This window comes from Zophobas morio, unplaced genomic scaffold, assembly GCF_036711695.1.
Source record: "Zophobas morio isolate AGI-343-1 ecotype UQ-CSIRO unplaced genomic scaffold, CSIRO_AGI_Zmor_V1 ptg000024l, whole genome shotgun sequence".
NCBI lineage: Eukaryota > Metazoa > Arthropoda > Insecta > Coleoptera > Tenebrionidae > Zophobas > Zophobas morio.
In genome coordinates, this window is record NW_026972129.1 from 11,366,364 (window position 1) to 11,386,858 (window position 20,495).

The following is a 20,495-nucleotide window of genomic DNA, read 5'->3' on the forward strand; positions in this document are numbered from 1 at the left end:
TCATTTCATTGACTGAACTGGTAAACTTTACAAAGCTTAATGCTAACAAATCGAAGATGTTAAAATTAAAATGGAAAGCAGGATTCAAACGGTTTAATGTTGAAACAGCAAATTTAAAGTGAACTAAAAGGCGCCATACAATCGTCATTCGCAATTTTAGCTCCTTTACTAAAGGCATCCACCATTTATAAGTCGGAAAACAAATACTTTGACCACTTAGTTTGAATTTTGGTGCGTAAAGTTTACTCAAAGAAGTAAAGAATATTTCTATTGCCTTCCTTTACCTGTAAACTTTTAGATCACATAGTACTTAAACTTTTTGCAAAATATAAGCAAATTTCAAGGATCACAACCCATATAAAATTTTGTTTATGTTATATGACAGCATACGTTTATTTCCCTTGGTCACCGACATTTCAAAATTGCAAAAATTGTCGGCGATTTTCGCCAACTACGTGGGCATTATCTAGACTGGCCAATACTAATTTTGTTACTTGGTCGGCGAAATGCGTCGACAGTTTTTGTAAATTTGTATGAAGTAAACGCATAGGGTTATTGTCAGAGTTAGGCACAGCCGAAGTAATGGGGAATCAATCAGATAAATATTAAATACGACGGCCCGACGTCAGGCGATAAATTTGGCTGGCTGACTGTGCAGTCTCAACCTCAGTGGCGTTTGATGCAATTCAAGGTTTATCTGATCAAGATCATCACGAAAATTGTGATGTTGAACAGTCATTTTTAATTTTTAAAGTATTTTAACATCTAGGAGAACTCGTATAACTAAGGAAAACCTAGAAAAAATAGTAAGAAGACCACGACTGCAATAGCGACGGCGATCGGACGGCAATGAACATCACTTCCGCGATGCCGAAGTCTGGTTATTGTGCACTAAGAAATCGAAGATGACTTCTGTTACGTGACAGATGAAAATGTCATAAGTTATATGTTAGAATATTATAAATATAAAATCAGTAAGTACCTGTTGTATTTCTTGTTGTTTTGTTGTAGGATTTGAATTAGTAGCTATGGCCACTAATTAATAATCCATATTTTCGTTTCTTCATTTTGAGAAAGTAAGTAGGAATAAAACCGTTTCGGTGAAATGCGCAAAGTTGTCATGGTTGTCAAAGCAACTTGTTGATAGAATGAATGAATATATTCATCTGTTATACTCGTAGTATATGTGATATGAGTACAATCAGGAGCGGATGGGACCATCCGGAAATCGGTAATTTTGTAGAGGCGCCGGTAACCATGACACATATGTCGGAATTCGATTTCAAATTAAGTAAAATTTAAAAAACTACCCATTCGGGCTTTCAGGATCATTGGTCTAAATTTTTCCCGCGCTGGTTCAGCAGGTTCCGTCTGCCCCTGAGTACAACCAAACCAAAAACTTGTGAAGGTGATTTTAAACATTTTATGTTAGAAATGGTTCAAGTAGAATCCCATTCGAATTTTGACAAAATTAAACAAAACAAGCATAATTTCATACAGAATATGAAGAGCTCGCAAATTAGAGTCGCTGACATTTGATAGAGGTTGTTTTTTAGTAAAGGACTATAGTCTGTTGGACTATGATTAGTGATGCATCAGGAATACAGTGGTACCTCGGTATATGCCCTGTTAGGACGCGAAAAATTTTACTTGGTATACGATTTTTGTTTGGAATACGACTCATGTGTTAGAACTTGTATAAGTCAAATGAAGGTGATCCATAACCCCTGAGGCAAATGAAAGTAAATATGAAGTCAAAATCAATCTACAATTATTGCGAAAAACAAAAATGTTATTAAAGCAGTCGACTTAGCGAAGGGGGTGAAATCGACTACAGTCAGGAATAATTTATTAGAGCAAATTGAAAAATTTCTTCTGATTTGGATTTCAGAAAAACAGTGTGCTGGCCATAATGTATCGAAATATTTAGAGTTAGCCGTGGTTGGTTTGATAATTTTAAGAAGAGGACTGGTATTCACAGTGTTGTGAGGCATGGAGAAAGATGTCGCCAATGATGTTGTTAAAGAGTTTGGGGATTTTGAAACTGGTAGTTTTGTTCCCCAACAAGCTTTTTATTGCGATGAAATGAAGGCCAGGCTAACTTTCTTGTTTTGTGGCAATTCAAGTGGGGATTGCAACCTGAATCCACTACTGAGCTACCACTCTGAAACCCGAGGACTTCAGAAATATAAAGTGTAGAAAACCGAGAGAGTCGTGTAATATTGTGTTTGGGCCAAGTGTAAAAAGTTATTTATGAGCAGATGAGAAAAATCTATCTCTGAAGGTCCTCCTCATAATGGAAAATGTTTCACCCCATTTTTAAGCTTACAGGACTCTGGGGTTCCGGATTTAGACTTCATCACTATAAAGTTTATCCCTTCTCTCATTCAGCCCATGCAGCAGCAGGTCATTAGTAATCTCAAGAAATGCTACACTAAAGCACTATTTCAGAGATGCTTTGAAGTGACCTCTGACCAAAAATTTAACCCTGAGAGAGTTTTGGGAAGATCATAACTCTAATTGACTGGGGTTCTGCCTATAGTGGAAGATATTTTCTACCTCGGCACGTCCATGGGACTGTGCTGTGGAGTTACTGGAGGGGCACAGGGAAGAGAGTAACTCCAGGAACTTGAGAAGTAGGAGCACAAGACTAGGATGGAGGCACTCTCTTCAGGGTGGCGGAAGGAGAAAAGAGAGGAAGCTCCTACTTCATTAATGAAACGAATTTTTGCTAAATAGATGAGCGTCAAAAACTTTGCAGAGAAGTACACCCCAACAAAGCTCAAACTAGTTGTGGGGAATGACCATATTCGGAGATTTCTGGAACATTCTGAGGAGACAGACGCAAAGTTATTTGGACAGATTTTTAGTAAAAGTCAAATTTGATGAGCCTTAACCAGGTCCAAGTAGGAAAAAGAAACAGAAAAGAGAAAGAGGAAAAACACCAGAATGTCTGATTGCTTCCAGTTTTATTGGAAGACGACTTCATTTTCAAAGAATAATGTCTCGTCCTCATCAATCCACTCTCTTTATTTCACTAAATTGTTTTTTGTTGATGTATTTTAGTATTAAAGAGTGTTTGAATTATTTTATACAACGTCCTCGATATTCAAAATAAATGTAATACGCCAAGGACAATATGATTTTTTTCAACATGGTAACGGATTAGTCATTTCCTGATTATTTTTTATGAGAAAAATTTGTTTGGTATACGTTCTGTTTGCTATAAGTCCAACGATCTGGAATGGGTTAACGATGTGTATATCGAAGTACCACTGTATACGTATAATATAAAACTCTGTGTGGTTAGCTAAAAGTAGGTAATAAATATTTAAGAAAAAAAAACACAATTTTCAAAAGAATATTCATCGCATAGGTACTAACTTTTTAGCACAATCACCGTCGTTATAAAACAGTCTTAAAACCTATTGTTTCGTCATCACGACATCTGTAATAGTGTATAGTACGTATTACATTCTGACTAAGAGATATAATTTGATTTGAAAAAAGTATATGCTTTGTTGCCATTAACAGATAAATCAACAACATTTTATACACTATTTTCAGCTTATGTCAGCGGTTTCAATTGCACTGCTGACGTAGTGCAAAAATCCCACAACATTATGTTCTAAGCAATAAAGTGTCTGAGAATTAACCTTTCAGCTCTCTAATTTGCGAGCGACAACAAATCATTTTGGCTTTTCTTTCTAAAAACACGTAAGGTTTTATTACAGTATAAGCGCAAAAAATATAGGTTTGCGTCACGACGCCGACGCCATATGCGCGTTAAATTTGGAATGTTGGAATGTACTAAATTAAAGTTACCGCTTCAATTTAAAAACAACGGCGGTTACAGAATTTCGTTTCTTTATCCGCTTCCAAGATGTATGGTGCGGAGTTTTATTTGGGACACCCTGCACATGTTTTAAAATATACATAAGGGCTTTAATACTAAAGTATTGAACAAATCTAGCTCTATCTAAAGAAAAACATTTTCAGATTAGTTATCAAGTTATTTATATCCAATTTTAGGAAAAATATTAATTCGTGTAAAAATTAAACACGCGACTTGATAATAGTATTGAGTTAAAAATGTGTACGGTACACAGTTAAGAATTTATTAAACGATTAACTAACGATTAGGATATACGTATTCGTTGAATCTAATTTAGTCATCTATAAAAAATCGTCAAATGTGTGGGGCGAAAAAGGAATTTTCCCTTGTATAGGTATGATTCAGGATTTCTGTCCAATGATTAAACATCAAAGCCCTTTTCAGTTGTAAAATTCATGCGGACGCCTGAAGTAAACTAAAACATATTCACCGCCCCTGCAGAAAAGGGTTTCTACAATTTTGTGCAAATATCAAGAAGTTTGATGTTGTACAGCGAGTGTCGATCCCAAGGGATCAAAACAGAGAGTGGTAAATTGTACGATGAATAGTAGGGCATTTCCGTTTTGGAAAGGATGATTAATCTTTCAAGAGTTGTGGTGATTTTACATGCTAAATATATTACTAGATGAGAAGCTTACGATTCTTTTGTTGAATATTACATTTTTCATGCATTAAAGTGCTTGCGGAAAAAATACCCGAAAATTTATGATCTTGAGTTAATTCCATTATTCTGTGGAAATAAACAAATATTTAGCTACTTAGGTTTAAAGTGGAAATTCAAGATGCGCTTTTATATAAAATTTCTTGAAAATTACATTTTGGTTTTATTACGATCTAGAGTGATTTCCTTTTAATCAGTCTTTTTGCCACTGTAAAAGTGATAAAACAACGGTCGACGGAAATAACGCAGAATGTATGAGTGAGCGAAATTTAATAAATTAAGCAAACATTGATGGTAGCGGCGACACGAGAAGAGAATTTTTTAGGTTGTGCTTTTGTGATAAAAATTATTATGTCGATGCTCTATATGTGTTGTTGTTGTTGTCTGATTCTTAGGAACCATATAATTATTTTTTGTAGATTACTCAAAACGGACACTTACTTTTGTTTTGTTAACAGTCTATAAATTTTATATATATTTATCTACACATCATGATATGTTAATGTACTTCCTAAGTAACAAATATAGTATAATAATTCAATATTTCTCTAAAAGCTCTTATTGGGGTCCTAACTCTAGATTTTTCTGGTTAATTTCATTAATGTCATACGAAGTAGTAAAACTATAGAAAATGAACTTTCAGAACAACAGTTTCCTTTGTACACAATGAAGAAGTAACTTATTAAAAATCTTAATAAAATTAAGAAAAATGTCGATCTGAATGCCTATTTGGTTGATTGTTTGATACTTTATCATTAGAAAATTTGAACCGAGCTTTTACCATTTTATTTTTTAATACGAATTTTCGACTATATAACTTGTTTCGGCGGAAGAATTAAACATATCTGCTACAGTTTACACTCACAACGTAATGGAAGTGGTGACAACAAAATTCATAATTCATGAAAAACAAAAAAGCAAAAGAATCGACCAAAATGATGATTTTAGGTACAAGCTTGGTCCACGACGAATAGATTCACCACATTATACGTATGCTAAGGATACATTCTTATGAAGTACAAAAATGCTACATAATACAACAATTGATTATCTACTGTCAGTTGTAAATACAATGAGCTTTGTTAGCTAAGCATAACTATGATACAACTAAACATTACTTCATGCTAGACATGGATCAAGTAAAGGCCAATTTCATATAAAATGATAACAAGATTAGCATTAGTTAGTAGTAGAGTATCACAGAGATGTAGATCAAGGACAACATACGAGCCAAGAACACCGATTACATCGATTACATCTTAATCAACAGACAACGAGTTTATAATAACTGGGAAAGTCAATATTTTGCGATTTATCGAGGGCACAGTTTTAATTAGAAATTCGATTCGTCTATGGAGCCATTAAAACGGGGTACGCTCATTTGCTCGTTATCTCGATTCTCTATTATTTGTACAATTTATACATTATACCCATCTATACCATGCGGAAGGACTATTTTTACGCTCTGACAAAACTTAATCGATTTGTGTTTAAGTTTCTGTAACATTAGCAGCATCTCTTCTAAAATTTATTGTGCATGTGTACGCTCTTATGAAGCATTGCATCTAGTCTGAAAAAAACAGACGATTTGTTTGCAAATTGGTGCAATTGTATACTATGGTGTTTACATCTATATCTATTTAAATCAACAAGTGCAATTAGAAACTAGTTTCTGGTTTCTAAACACTATTCCATCTCTCTACAAACAATAAAATCGTTCTCTAAAAATATGGTAATATTTTGGTGCATTTCAGTGTTCAAGAGTGTATGTTACCTGATAAGTTAGTTCTTAGTTAACTCGTCTACATTTGAAAATTTTTTAGATTCCATTTAATGATAAAATTTTATTTTTTATGAATCATATAAGTTAAGTGGGCGAAAAAAAAACAATCGAACTCATACGCCCGAATAAATTTAATGATTTTGTTTGAAGTTTTCGCAACAAATAAATTTACGTGTCACTTGTTTATACAAGAACCTTTTTTATTTTAACAGCAGAAATTATGTTCAATGAGTTGAAAGTATTATAAAAAACACTCAATAACTTGCAGTGGAACTTTCTAATTTCAGCTAAAAATTTTAAAAACAATTTTAATAAAACGAGTAAGAACGTAACTTTCATGAAAGTTGGATTGGTCAAATTCCCTTAGCGATGAACAAATTTTTTTAAGTTTGCAGAAGGTTTGAAATGTAAATTTTTACTTTAGTTTAAGACTTTAGTGACAGTTAGAGTTATTTATATTTAAATCTGCTATGACATTATTTAAAGTCTGAATGGAAAATGTTTTTATACCGGCGTTTTAGGAAGTTTCCGTCTTGTCGGCGATGAAGGCGTTTTTTCATTTTCTGGTTCTGTAAAATAAAAGCATACATAGTGTTAGTATTATACATAGTTGTAATGATGAACACAGTGAATTTCATTCCAAATTAATATTATTCTCACCACAAACTTTGACATTAAATGGGATGGAAGTAATTTCCATCTTCGTTAATTGAATGAATACTTAGTTACACACTAAGATTAACGACTGAATTAATTCATACAGGGTGTTACGCAATGATACCAACAAGGTTTCAAGGTAGATTCAAATGAATCCATTTTTGGTTATAATACAATGCATATTCTGTACTCTCTTTTGTTTTCTTGAAGTTACAATCTATGCTGTTAAGTTTAATAACTTACGACGTCGGTGAACATGCTTTAATAAAGTTCGGTGTATCAAATTTACTTTAAAAGACAAACTGATACTTGCTGGCAAAAGTAGGCAGTAAATGGAATATAAAGTAGTATGATTATAATCACTTTTCTCAAATTGACACATCTTTATTTAGTTTTGTTCATGTAGAAACAGTATATTTTTTCATTGGGCATAAAATTGTTAATTTTTGTGTCGAATCTGTGGAGTTTGACGGACGAAACTTGGTGGGTTTGGCAACTATAAACGAGCCATAAAAAGTCAGTTTTACTCCGAATAAAACATGCTGTTTTTTCTCTAAACGTCCAAAATAGATTGCTGGTTTTCTATTTTAATCACCGAAAATGTTAATTAATGATAATGATATTTTGGGAGGGTTAGTGTGATGACGAAATAAAAACAAAAATAGTCGAAATCGTTTGCAGGCGACTTGTGACTATTTTTCTCTGCTTGTTTTGTTAGTTACGTTATTACCACTAAATTATTTGTTACAGCTGTGCACCACCCGGTTCTGAGTTTCGTACAACATTCATTATGTTGTCGAAATTGCTTAAGTTGTTGTTCGGAATCTAGTGGCGACCACTTTGGTATTATTTATGAAAGTTGCTATCACAATTTATTAAATAGTGTACACAATTATCCTAAAAATGCATTACTGGTTTATATTGACGTAGACAATTTCATTGATTTTGCTGTCAGCGGTTATTTTTATTGCCGTTGATTGTTACAAAGTACTTAATTTTAATGCTGATGGCTTAAAAGTAAAACTTTAGATCCGTAAAGTTATGAAATGTTACATTTTCTAATAGCTGCACAAATTATTTTAACTGTTGCATATTAAATGCATATTAAAGAATAAATTACTTGTTTGAATGTTGCATGTTTGACGTGATTCCTTTAATTTCACACTTCGTAATGTATCTGTGAATTCTGTTTTTCTTATAATTACTCGGTAACAGTTTCAACTTTCGTGACTAGTATTTGGAAATTTTTGCTAAAAACATTTTTTTTATTCGTCAGCTACATACTTGTTGGTATCACTCCCTAACACGTCGTGTTTGATGAAAACGTTTCGACAGGTCAAGTGTTTTTTATGGGATACATTTTAGAAAATTGATTGATTGGTACTGTCAAAGTTATAATATCATTTATAATTAGAATAAAAAGCTGTTAAATTTGCATTACAGTCAAAATGTAAGAAAACCGATAGTCAAAAATATTACGCTTGTGTGCAAATATCTGAAGCATTTAAATGTTTTTGTGCACTAAATTTTAACAATTTTTAAATTTTATAGTTGACGTTTTTCAAATTTTTGGCGTGGTCAACAACTTATTCAGAAAAATAATGTAAAAATAGTGCTACATTTAAAAATCTTAATTTGTTTGTAAAATATATCCCGACTGAAAAACCTTTATTATTATTAGATAAAATCTGAAGTACAAAATATGTAGCGAATTTCAGTGCATTTCCATGATCTTACTGGATATTACTGGACCATCGGATTTTTTAAATGTATAGAAAAATAATTGTATTAAATTAGACAGGATTTAATTGCTCAATATTCAAAGTTTGTGGAAGACCATATTTATCTGAAACGAAAGAGTAGTTACTTCATGTATCTACCAGTCAAACACCCAGTCTAATTCTCAAATTATATATTAAACGAAATGAAAATTAGTATGCGAAAATGTCGTAGCAGTTGAACAAAAATGTAAATCGAAGTGATTAGAATGCGAACTAAAGCAGACGAACACACCAAAATAACTTTAAGAAAAACATTGTCGTTTCCTCTCGCCCTCATTCTCATGATATGTATTTGTACCGAGAGCGCAATAAATAACACGATCAAGAAGAGCCATGTATTTTTGAAGTTTGTCTTTGATTGTTCCATTTTCATTTAAACTTTCTGCCAAGACGCAAATTCTATCTAAAAAAAATCTTCAAAAATCCTGGCTGTGATCGTGTTTTTATTGCTCTCCCGTTTAGTTATTTTTGCTGTAATAAACACATTGTGCAGGTTTATTTTAAACTTAGACTTTACGAAAATATAAAAATGTAGATATTAATCAAAAATATTTTTTTTTATTAAAATAAGCAGATCAGTTGTTAAGGCTTTTAGTGCATCAACAGCTATAATAAGTATTATATTGTGTGGTATATGTATACTATGGTCTGGAGATTGCGAAGTAGGTTGGTTGGTGGTATTTTCTAGTGTTTATTGGGGTAAGAGTATCGGAAAGAGTCGGTGAAAGACGATTAGTTAGAAAAAAGTATTGTATTTCCATGATTTTCATTATTTTTCACACAAAATTGATGATTATTGGAATTAGGGGATTTTTTAGGTTATGAGTTGAGAAAGATTGTTATGTGAACTATTTAGTGACAAAAAGATAGATTTTTCTTTAAATTTATTCCAAATGTAAGCAGTACAATAGGAAAGGAACAACAATGAAAAAGACGGAAAGAAGAGGTTAAAGAAGCGGTAGAGGCGACAAATGTGAAATGGGAGAAAGTGAATAGGTTGGCCCAAAATAGAAAAGTATGAAAATTTAGCAATATGAAATCATGAAATGAAGTAACTAAAAAGTTAATTTGATTTGTATTTTTCCCTTTCAAAGGAAACCCATTTGAAACCCGGTAGAAAAAGTTACAGAAAACAGATGTTTAGCTCAAAAGTAAATTGGAAATATTGTGCACAATTAAGCTACATTTACAATGGAAATAACTAAAGTCATAACTGAAATCTTGTGCAAATTTAATATTGCCTTCATGCAAATGGGACAATTGTAGATATTTGGAAACTGTGTTTTGATATATTTGTGTTAAGTTGCTTGTGCTAATATTATTGTTATTATTATACATGAGTTGTTCACACGGGAGTAGTCCCGGTAGCTGTAAATTTTATGTAGAAGGTGTCGGCACATTTGCATTTCATAAAACCTCTTGAGTTTTGAATCCATAAACATTTCAATTTTGTGTATTTGTAAAGAATACAATAATTTAAAAATACAGGACCTTAACTCCCTGCAGGAAAAGCAATAAATGTATTAAGCACCCTGGCAAGGAAGGATAACACGCATTGGTGGAGGCGCCGGGTACTTTCTCTTTTGTAGGTAATAGCTGAGAAGGTCGCAGAAACTATAGTTTCTAATTGTTTAATATGCTTTATCAACAGTTCTAGATACCTCTTGACTAATACAACAGTGTAACACAATTACTCTCTAATAGTGGCTTTTCTAGAAACTACGATAAAGCACTGACCAGAATATGACCACTAGTTGTTTTTTCCACTCCAGAATCGTAATACTAATAAATAACGATGGGGAGTAGAGCCGAAGTAATATCAGTGTTGCTAATATCTTTGACCCATTCTGCTTTACGCCACACCCACTTGACCCAGGCAATTGCGCCACCTCTCAAATTGCCCCACATTTCGAAAAAAACTTTGGCTTGGGTTTCAGTTTTTAATGAGCTAATTATGCCGCAACTGACAGGACGACCATGACGGATTGTATAAGCCACATTAAGAGTTCACACAACGCTGCATCATGCTGCAGTTTGGTCGGAACGCCGGAAAGAGGGATAGCAGATGATCACATACTGCGTTTTTGTTGTTGCGGTGGATACACTTATTTTTTAATAAATCATAACCAGAGCGCGGACATCGTGGAGTAATCTATAAGCGTGCATGCCTTGCGCTGCTGGGAGTTTACGTTGACGGTTATTTGAAGCAAAATACGATCTGCTTAACTTGTTCCTGCCAAATCGCCCCGGCTTCATGTAATCATGCATCCAGCAAAAACAAAATGTATGGTTGGAGCCGATGTGTCCGTGAAACGCGATGCATGATCCTAGTTTTAGCGAACCGCTAGATGTGACTTTTTGGTTAATGTGTTAAGGTAAACTTAGACATTTTGAGAAAACAGGAAATACTATAGATGCGAATAGTGAAGTGCAACAGTTGAAATAGAACTTTGATTTACACACAGAGAAACTTTTTTCAGATAAGGAAATGTTTCATATTGGTCAATAAATGTCACTTTCCCAAACACACGTTAAAAGTCAGGAAGAAATTTGACAGCAACGTTTGAAGCCATATCCTTCCTGGAGTATGTTAAAATCCCACTAGTTTTAGTTTTAGTCTTATCGGGTTTTAAGGGGCATTGTAGACCCGTATTTGGTCTCCTGTGAAACCTATATATTATTTAATATCAAACTTAATTCGTTGCTCGCGGACTTGCAGTTTTTCGTGTTCGATTTTTTTTTTGTTTCATTTGAACCATTACTCTTTTTATTCAAAACTTTGAATACCAGGCAGTGAAACTAATGGATGCGGGAAAGAGGAGTCTTGAAAAACAAAAAATCACATTCGTTTTTTTGTTATACTATTAAATTGGTAGACAGTGGTCATTGTTCTCTCCCTCTCGATGACTTAATTTCTGATTGAGGTGTCGATATTATAACACTGAAATGAAAAAAGGGTGCTTATGTATAATTGGGCGCGGAAGGTCACATTGAGGGACTATTGAAAAGAAAATCAATATTGGACCAAGAATTATAACAGTAAAGAACACTGTAACTTCTGTGATTCCACCCGTCTGTTAATCTGTCGATTCGGGAATTCTACTCGGGTCGTTAACGGTGTGGACAAAGTTCCTGTACCCTGTATCCCCGTAGGGCATCTTTTTAAAGGTGTTTTCAGAACAGTTGTTTAGGTTTAGGTCTGGCAGGACTACTAATCCTGTGCAATAATCACGTTCTTTGTAAATCTCTCAACCTGATCCTTCCATTTTTTTTGTCTTTTGTCATTTGTTTATGTCATGTGATGTTTGTTTTTCTTTGACCATTTTTAATTGAATAGTTTTTTCCTATGAGTGGTAATCATGAACAACTGTTTTTCAATAATAAATATAATGTAGAAAAAATTGGTCGAAAGTTGTTTCGACAGAACTTCCCTCGCTCCTAAAGTATACATTCTCGAGTGTTTATTTATCTTAATACATCGAACGAATGTCACGTAGAAATTAGTTTGATTTGAATTAAACCACAGTCGAACAAGATGATCTGAATACATATTACAATTCTTTTTTATTATTACTATGTATAAAGACGAGTTTTTCGCATTTTCGAGGAAATAGGGTGACTCGTTCTTAATTTTACCAATAAGAAATTGGTAATGAAGTCATTAACGTGGATAATACTAGTCACAGTACAAAAGAAAAATAGTCGCAGCGTATTACCAATGCAAGAAAAAAAAAGTAAGCGGCCAAGTTCGGCATCGAACCACTACCGCAATGTGGCACGGATTCGTTGAACGTCCCGTTAATATAGGCGTTATTGAACCTTGAAATTATTTTTGCGAAATTTTGAACGTTTAGCGAAAAAACTGAAAGCGGATTCGTACAATACAAGTATAGGAGTATATTTTTATATAACATTAAAAATATTTTAAAATACAATTAAATGAATTGACGTCATCAAATTGTTGGTGGGGATGATTATCCAAATTTTGGGTAGTATTTAACCATCTACGTGATATTTCTAATATACATACAAAATTTGGCAACAATCGGTCCAGCAGTTTCGGAGATTACTTGTCTAATGAATCCGTGTTGAGTTTTTAGTCGATACATCCATATTTTTGGAAAAAAATCAAAATTTAATTTTGAATCGGCAAAACCAAATTCTTTAAAATCTTGCAGACGTTTTAATGTTATCGTAAGCATCGTAAATTTTTAATCAAAATATATTTGTTTATCCCCTCCAAATTAATGCCGTCTAAAATGTGCAAAATATGATATACTACATTAATTTTTTTTAATTGCTTATACAGGGTGGCTCAAAAAAAAATTAATGAATGACTCAGTCTTTTACTGACTAAATCAGGAACTGCGAAATCGAATGCTTTGAAATCTTGCAGACGTTCTAATTTAAAGTTATCATAAGCATGCTAAATTTTTATTACACTGCATCTATCCAAATTGATATTCGTGCCCTTGCAAAAAATGGTTATTGCTTATAGGGTTTTTTTATAAAAAATAAAATTGACAAAATTAAATTTTACTCTCATAATTTTTCGAAAAAGCTGCATATGTTTTATTGTAGTTCAGGGGTGATGGATGTTCTGTTTAAGTAACCTTCGGCGAATTCTTTCATACTTTAGCAGGGGTTCTTAAAGTTGAATTGTTACGATTAAGTTGAAAAGATTGACTTATTAATGGCAGTAGAAAAAAATATTGTATGTTAAAACGACATAACTCATTACATATAAGGAATTCACGTTCGGTAGATGTAACTAGATTTGGTAACTTTTTTTTTTAAGCTGTGTAACTGCGGACATAATTGTTCTAGTGTATAATGTATCGGAAAGTAGGTATCAAAAATGTGACATGTAAGTAAGTAAATGTCAAACATCGAAAATGTGATGGTTTTGTGGTAATCTGCTGAATCTATTTTTGAATCAAGGAGAAAATCACATCCCTCTAAAAGTCCAAAGAGGAACCCGCATGTAAAATTGTGAATCTTTTCCCTTCACTAGTTTTTTTAGCAGGACAAGATTTGATGTCATCATCATGAATCCACAATTTTACCATAGATCCGTTTTGATATATCCATGTCTCATCCAAGGAAAAGAAAAGTAAATCTTCATCACTATCACGCAATTGGAGATACCGCCTTAGAAATTTGATTGTGGGAGCGTGGTAGCTATAACGTGTTTAAAATGTGAAAAACTTTGCCTTCGGAAACCTAAATTTATACGTGTATTACGTACAATTATTCTCAAAGCCGAATGTTTTCCCTCTTACAAAACAATAACGATTATATAAAACTTAAAAACCAATTGTAGAGCGGAACCAACAAAGCATGTAGGTATATAAATCTGCGCAGTCGTCTTTCTGATTCTGATTATAATATTAACGGCACCGGCGCCATTGTATCGGTATTATTTTAAAATTCGAAAATCACTCGTCAACATCAGCGAACTTTACGGAAAATATTTCTGCCACCAGTTTAACTGTTTCCGTTTTACCCAAACGTTGTCCATTTTTCTCTGTAATTTTTTGATAACCACGAAATATTTCTTGTCTCTTTTCCTTTAAAATGGGCTTTCTTGTGACTACTTTTGTGGAAATTGTTTCCATGCTGTATTTAAAGATTTTCTCGAAACGAAGCGTGTTGAAACTAGAAAAACTGTGTTTTTTCCACACAAGTCAGATTTGACATTTGAATTAGAAAATTAGACAGTTGATGCCAATCTTTAGTTTCTAGTGATCTTAAGATTGCAACTTAACCACAGAAAAGTTTCTGTCAGCTACTTCTACCGAACGTGAATGCTTATTAAGTATATAGCTCGACCTTCTTTCTCACACCGTATTTATATTCATTTTTTTCGTTTTCGAACCTTAAGTTAATATGTAATTATTAGGAGAAGTAAATATTACAATAACTCGATGACGTACTGCTAAAAACAGAGTCTAAACAGAGTTTATTTTAGTGTTCTTCAAAATGAGAAACTGTTTAAGCCACGAAGACTCATTGTTGATAATTTTATTTAATCCGATCTTAGAAAAGTAATAAGGAGTTGTAAAATAAAAACCTAGAAACAGACTTTTTTAAACATGTGTCGACAAAGTGAATTGTAGTTAGCTGAAGCGTAGAACTTAAACAAAGCAGAAGAAATACCTCTTGGTTTTTGGGGAATGGAAAAAGTTGCATTTAATAAAAAGCGAGTTAGGAGAATAGAGGGTAAACGAAGACAAAATTGAGACGAGAAAAAAAGAACAGTAGGGAGACCTATTTAAGGCAGATCATTCGAAGTGGAAGAAAATTGGAGAACAACGAAATGTATATGCAAAGTCAACGACCTAGAAGATCCGAAGAACTAATAGTGTATAAAATTGTAGGTATAAAGTTTTTTACAAAACTGTATTCATAATTTAAACTTTTTTTCTATGATGGTGTTTGGCTGGTAACAGTGTCAGTAATAACCCCAACAGGCGGTAAACGACTCACCGACATGTAGCGCCGTTATCGCAGCATCTGAAGGTTTCCGTCCGACATTGGGAGGGATGGGGTCGTCTAGAAGGTCGCACATTCTCAGGTCGGTCGCGTGTTCGACCAGAAGTTCGACCATGTCACCTGTGCGGTCCATTATGGAACATACTTCCTCAAACGAACGGTCGATGAGAGAAACGCCTCCCCATTCAAGCACTTTATCGCCCTGTTGTAAGCCTCCCTTCTCGGCAGGACCGCCAGGGACGGTCCATACAATGTAGGCGAAAAGACGACCATCAGGTGCTGTTTTGCCGCCCACTACGCGCATTCCGAACCCTCGAGCTGGAAGAAAAAACAACGATTCACCAACACTGAGGAAGTTTTAGCCACCTAAAAGACTTAAATAAATAAGCGAGACCGCATCTATTTCGGTTAGTTGGACGTTAAATGTTCGCTGGAGACGGACCATAATAGGTAAACGTTTGGCGAAGTCTTTAAGTATATTAGAAAGGAACAACTAAGTTCAGATGTCGCTGATTTCAATTCTCTGGGAATATTTAGACATTTTAGACAAATTTAATTTTATGGATTAGCAGTCGACGTTAAGTTTGTTGTATGTTTAGTCGATGTAGTTTAAGAAAGTTTTCGTTTATATTTATTTGTAGTTAGGAGCAGTGCGTCCTTAGGAGTTTAAGAATTCCGAAGCGAATTCACATTGGCTTTAGACACTAATGATATAAATCAAGGATCGGCAACTTGTGCCCTCCAAATACCTGTTGTGCCACCCACGGTGGCCGTTAACGTAGATACTTTATTTTTTATGATACTCAAAAAGCAAAATCTTAGAGACAGGAAATGTATGGACTATAATTCGCATTGGGTACTCGCTTCCGCTATTGTGAGATTATGTTTCAATTGGAAAAAAATATGCGATATAATAGACAACGAGTCTAACGGTCAGGCTGTACTTCATGTTTTTTGTAAACACTTTTTCTTATAAAATGTCGATTGTGATTTCAATCGTTTCAATACGTTAACAAAACACAGGAAACGAAGCGAGAAAAGAGGGAAACGGATTGGGTGTTCCCATGTCTATTAAGGAATTTCTGATGATTATCTCAAGCGAAATACCACTGAGCTTCACTGTCTTAAAGAAAAATGGTTTGAAGTTATTTTGATAGAACTTCCCTCGCGAAGTAGACTTTTAGGTAAATATGATTCATTTAACACATATTTGAGGTAACGTCATCAAAATTTTGATGAAGATGGATAGAGAAAGTTTGATTAACGATATGTCAAGCTGACGATAACCTTAATACACGGCTTTGATTTTTTTTTCAAAAATTAGAAAATGCAGGGTTAAAAATGGGTACATTATGTAAATTATTATTATAGGTGTAGGCGCAACATTCTTTAATAAATTTCTTAAAAAGGAAAAAACTAGTCAAAACAAGATTCTTACAAAAATACAATAGGGGCCTTCAATATTCTTTTAAATTTTTTCAAAACAGACACCAAAAAATGTAAAACTATAAATTACTTTCAGTTAAAATCCGGGTCTTCTTATATTACAATACGTACAATGATTTTGACAGATTTAGATGATGACGATGCCTGTATCAAACAATTGAAAGTATCTTGAACACTTACGGTGTGTAGTGCGTAGTTGTAGTGGCGGTTATTTGCCGAGTTCTAACTTCCGCCGACATCTGTTTATTACAAAGCAGCATTTTATAATACTGTCACAATAGTAGATTGTTTTATTAGGATTAAAAGTGCCATTTTTTGCGACGAGCAAATTTTGCATTTGCGAGGCGGAGCGAAGCGAAGCCGAGCGGATGCAAAATTGCGAGTCAAAAACTGACTTTTAATCCGAATGAAACATACTACTTTTTCGCCAGCCAAAAAGTAAATCTCAAAAATACAAAATATTGATAACAATAATATCGAGCAGAAATGAATCAATCTGCAAAGTAGTCTGGTATCCACGTCGTCAAGGCTTTTTTTGTTTGCTTACATACCATTGTTTTGAGAAAACGTTTGCAGTGTTAATAATGAATCCTGAAGAAGAGTTACCTCCCGATGTGCTAGAAGAAGCACAAAACGTGGTACTGAACTTGTTACCAACAAAATCGCGCGAAGTGTATGAGTGCGCGTATACCCGCTTCATCAAATGGTGCGAAGGGAAAAAGATTCAAACTTATTCTGAGAACGTCCTATTGGTATATTTTTCCGAATTGGCTACAAAAATGAAGTCATCCACACTGTGGTCGCAGTATTCCATGGTGAAAGCAACTTTAAATATAAAAAATGGCATAGAAATCGGAAAGTATTCAAAATTAAAAGCGTTTATAAAGAAACAAGGAGAAGGATACGTTCCAAAGAAATCAAGGGTTTTAACTAATGAACAAATAGAAGTTTTCTTAGACACGGCTCCGGATTTCAAATTCCTGATGATGAAAGTATGTTTATAACCTAATGAAGAGCTTATATTTATTTTACGAATTTTTTTCAGATTGTTGTAATCTTTGGCGTTAGCGGAGCTTGTCGGTGTCACGAACTATTACAAATAAAAACTGAAGATATTGAAAATATTAAAGCAGGTTTATTGGTAAAAATTCCTGATACCAAAACGAAAAAACCCAGATCATTTACGGTTATGGGGGAAAAGTATTTGAAATTTTACGAAAAGTATGTTGCGCTTCGTCCAAAAATGTTTAATGAAGGTCGGTTTTTTATTAAATATGTCGACGGAATGTGCCATCGACAAGTAGTTGGCATTCATAAAATTAGTGGTGTACCCCAAGAAGTAGCCAAATATTTAAAGCTAGAAAACTTTAAAGAATCCAGCGGACATTGCCTACGTCGGACTTCTGCCACGCTTTTTGTGGATTCTGGCGGTGATATTACGTCCCTCAAGAGGCACGGTGGGTGGAAATCTGACAGTGTAGCCGAAGGTTACATAGAAGAGTCTCTTAAACACAAAAAAGATGTAGCAAAAAAAATTTTTCGTTTGGAAGAACCAGGTACAAGTAGTGAAACCACAAGTAAAATACATGAAGACGCAACGAATAGGAATGTGAGCGAGTAAACCTAGAAGAATCAGGTACAAGTAGTGGAACTACGAATAGAATGATCACACGTGAAGACGGAATAAGTAGGAATGTGGGAGCAGTAAACCTGAATTTTGACACTGTGACCAACCAGACAGCAGGAGCGGTAGAAGTGTTAGCGCAAAATATTATTACTGACCGCATGAAAAATGATAATAGTGACGGAAAATCTTTAATCCAAATCAATCGCAGTTGTTCTTATTGTACATTCAATATTAATTTTAAAATTTAAATAATTAATAACAATGTAAGTTAATAATAAAATTGGAAAATATTAATAGCATTTCATTCTCAAAATAAAACAATTGAAAACTTTTTAAGGCTAGGATTAAAAAAAAAAAATTAATGCTAGGATTAAAAAGGCAAAAATGACGTTGTTACTTTAGTAACGCAACTTTTTTTTACTCTCACAAAAACGTCAAGTTTTCCGTCCAAAATTGACGTTAAAAGTGACATCTTTTAAGACGGCTGGCGAAAAAATTGCTTATTTGCATATATTTGCCTTCTGTTGCATATTTCACGTAACAGGTGCATATTTTGCATTTTTATCAATTTTTGTGCTAATTTGAAAAAAAATTATTGTCATCTATCGGCATTTGTCTAGAATCACGAAATTTGATTAAACTTTCTATTGCAAATATTGTCCTGAGCTTCAAATAACTAGGAAAGGTTTGGGTTTTATGATAGTTTGGAGGTAAAATCGGGCCCTAATTACTCTTGGAAATACCGTTGATTCCCAATATTTTTGTTCGTTACTTAAGTGTATTAATGGTATATTTTATTATGGTCGAAGGGCCGTTATCCTATTATTTTTCATCGTAAGTTTGCATTGAAAGCATTTAAAGCGATCCACGTGTGTCAATATGTCGAAGATAACTCAAATTAATTTATGGATTAAACCTTTTCCTGAACTTATTCTTCAAGAAGGAACTGTGTTTTTTCGCGCCTGCTCTAAACCGGTAAGTATTTTTACATCTGCGGACGTAGTACGCAGTTTTTCTATTAACAAATAATACTTTAGAATCACCCGAAAAATTTTTTGTTAGTATATTTCGAAAAATATTTAAAAATAAATTGTTACCAAAATAGTAATTAAATAGTCGATTACTACCATTTTTTAATTTGTTCTGTTTATTTTTATTTTTTAGTATAAGAATAGTATCCATAAAAATGTGATTTATGTGTTAGTGAGATGTAATTAAACACTTTGCAATGTGATTTTTGTATTTTTTGTAATAAAACGTAAGCTCGGGAAACCTGTTTTTGTAATTTGTAAATAAATTTAGTTCGGTTATTACGCTTTTTTTTTAATTTTTGGAGCATATGCAACTGCATATTTCTGCATAATATGCATAAATTTTATGCATATCATATGATCATATTTCCCAAAATTTTGCTGCATATTTTCCGCTCTCTATATCAACCTGACTTAGTGAGATATCGAATAAACTGACGAATATTGACAATTCGAAAATAAAACAAGACGAAACCTCGGAATGAAGTATATAAAAATTATCTTCTATTTATCTTCTATCTATTTTAACTTTGGAACTTTTAAATACTTCGACTTTTAATTTTTTTAATTTTTCGACTTTTCGTGTTTTTGATTTTTTACTTATCCGATTTTTTAGTTTTTCGATTTGTTGTTTTAATTGCTCGATTTTTAAAATTTTCAGTTTTTAGAGTTTTTAAGTTTTAGATTTTTCACTTTTTTGTTGTTTCGGTTTGATCTCAATCTTCCGATTTTTTGCCTTCCCGTTTTTAGATTTTTCGATTTTTAAATTTTCAGGAATTAATTTTTCAGTTGTTTTTTAGCAATTTATTTCGATATCTCAATTTTTCGATTTTTCGACTTTTATCGGTCTTTTGATGTTTCGATTTCGCGTTTTTTCAATTTTTCCATTTCCATTTCTCGATTTCTCAGTTTTTCCATTATTCGTCTTTTCGATTATTCGAGTTTCCAATTTTTCGATTTTTCAATTTTTCAATTTTTGGCGTTTCTAAATTTTTGAATTTTTCGTTCTCAGTTTCTCGATTAACCGATTTTTTAATTTTCCGATTTTTCGATTTCTTAATTTTTCGATTTCTCTGTTTAAGTTTTGGGTTTTCTCTTTTAAACCCAAAAAATTGGTCT

At 33.3% G+C, this 20,495-nt stretch overlaps 2 protein-coding genes across 5 annotated transcripts in view; one reads left to right on the plus strand and one right to left on the minus strand.

Annotated features, from left to right (window-relative positions):
* Positions 1 to 20,495, minus strand: part of Fife (fife) — a 295,802-nt gene that overhangs the window by 20,609 nt on the left and 254,698 nt on the right. For all 4 annotated transcript variants that reach the window (XM_064064184.1, XM_064064183.1, XM_064064185.1 and 1 more), the window contains 2 exons: positions 15,267 to 15,590; positions 6,850 to 6,908 (listed from right to left, as the gene is read on the minus strand). In XM_064064184.1, the coding sequence (XP_063920254.1) occupies positions 6,850 to 6,908; positions 15,267 to 15,590 (383 nt within the window). The remainder of the gene's footprint in view (positions 1 to 6,849; positions 6,909 to 15,266; positions 15,591 to 20,495) is intronic.
* On the plus strand, positions 17,266 to 18,339 carry LOC135135243 (uncharacterized). The gene is made up of 2 exons (XM_064064265.1): positions 17,266 to 17,710; positions 17,764 to 18,339. Exons 1-2 carry the CDS (start codon positions 17,303 to 17,305, stop codon positions 18,337 to 18,339), a joined length of 984 nt encoding a protein of 327 aa, XP_063920335.1. The 5' UTR covers positions 17,266 to 17,302.

Coding starts and splice junctions, on each gene's coding strand:
- LOC135135243 (XM_064064265.1), top strand. CDS start 17,303: ATGAATCCTGAAGAAGAGTTACCTCCCGATGTGCTAGAAGAAGCACAA. Junction 17,711..17,763: donor TCAAATTCCTGATGATGAAA/GTATGTTTATAA, acceptor AATTTTTTTCAG/ATTGTTGTAATCTTTGGCGT.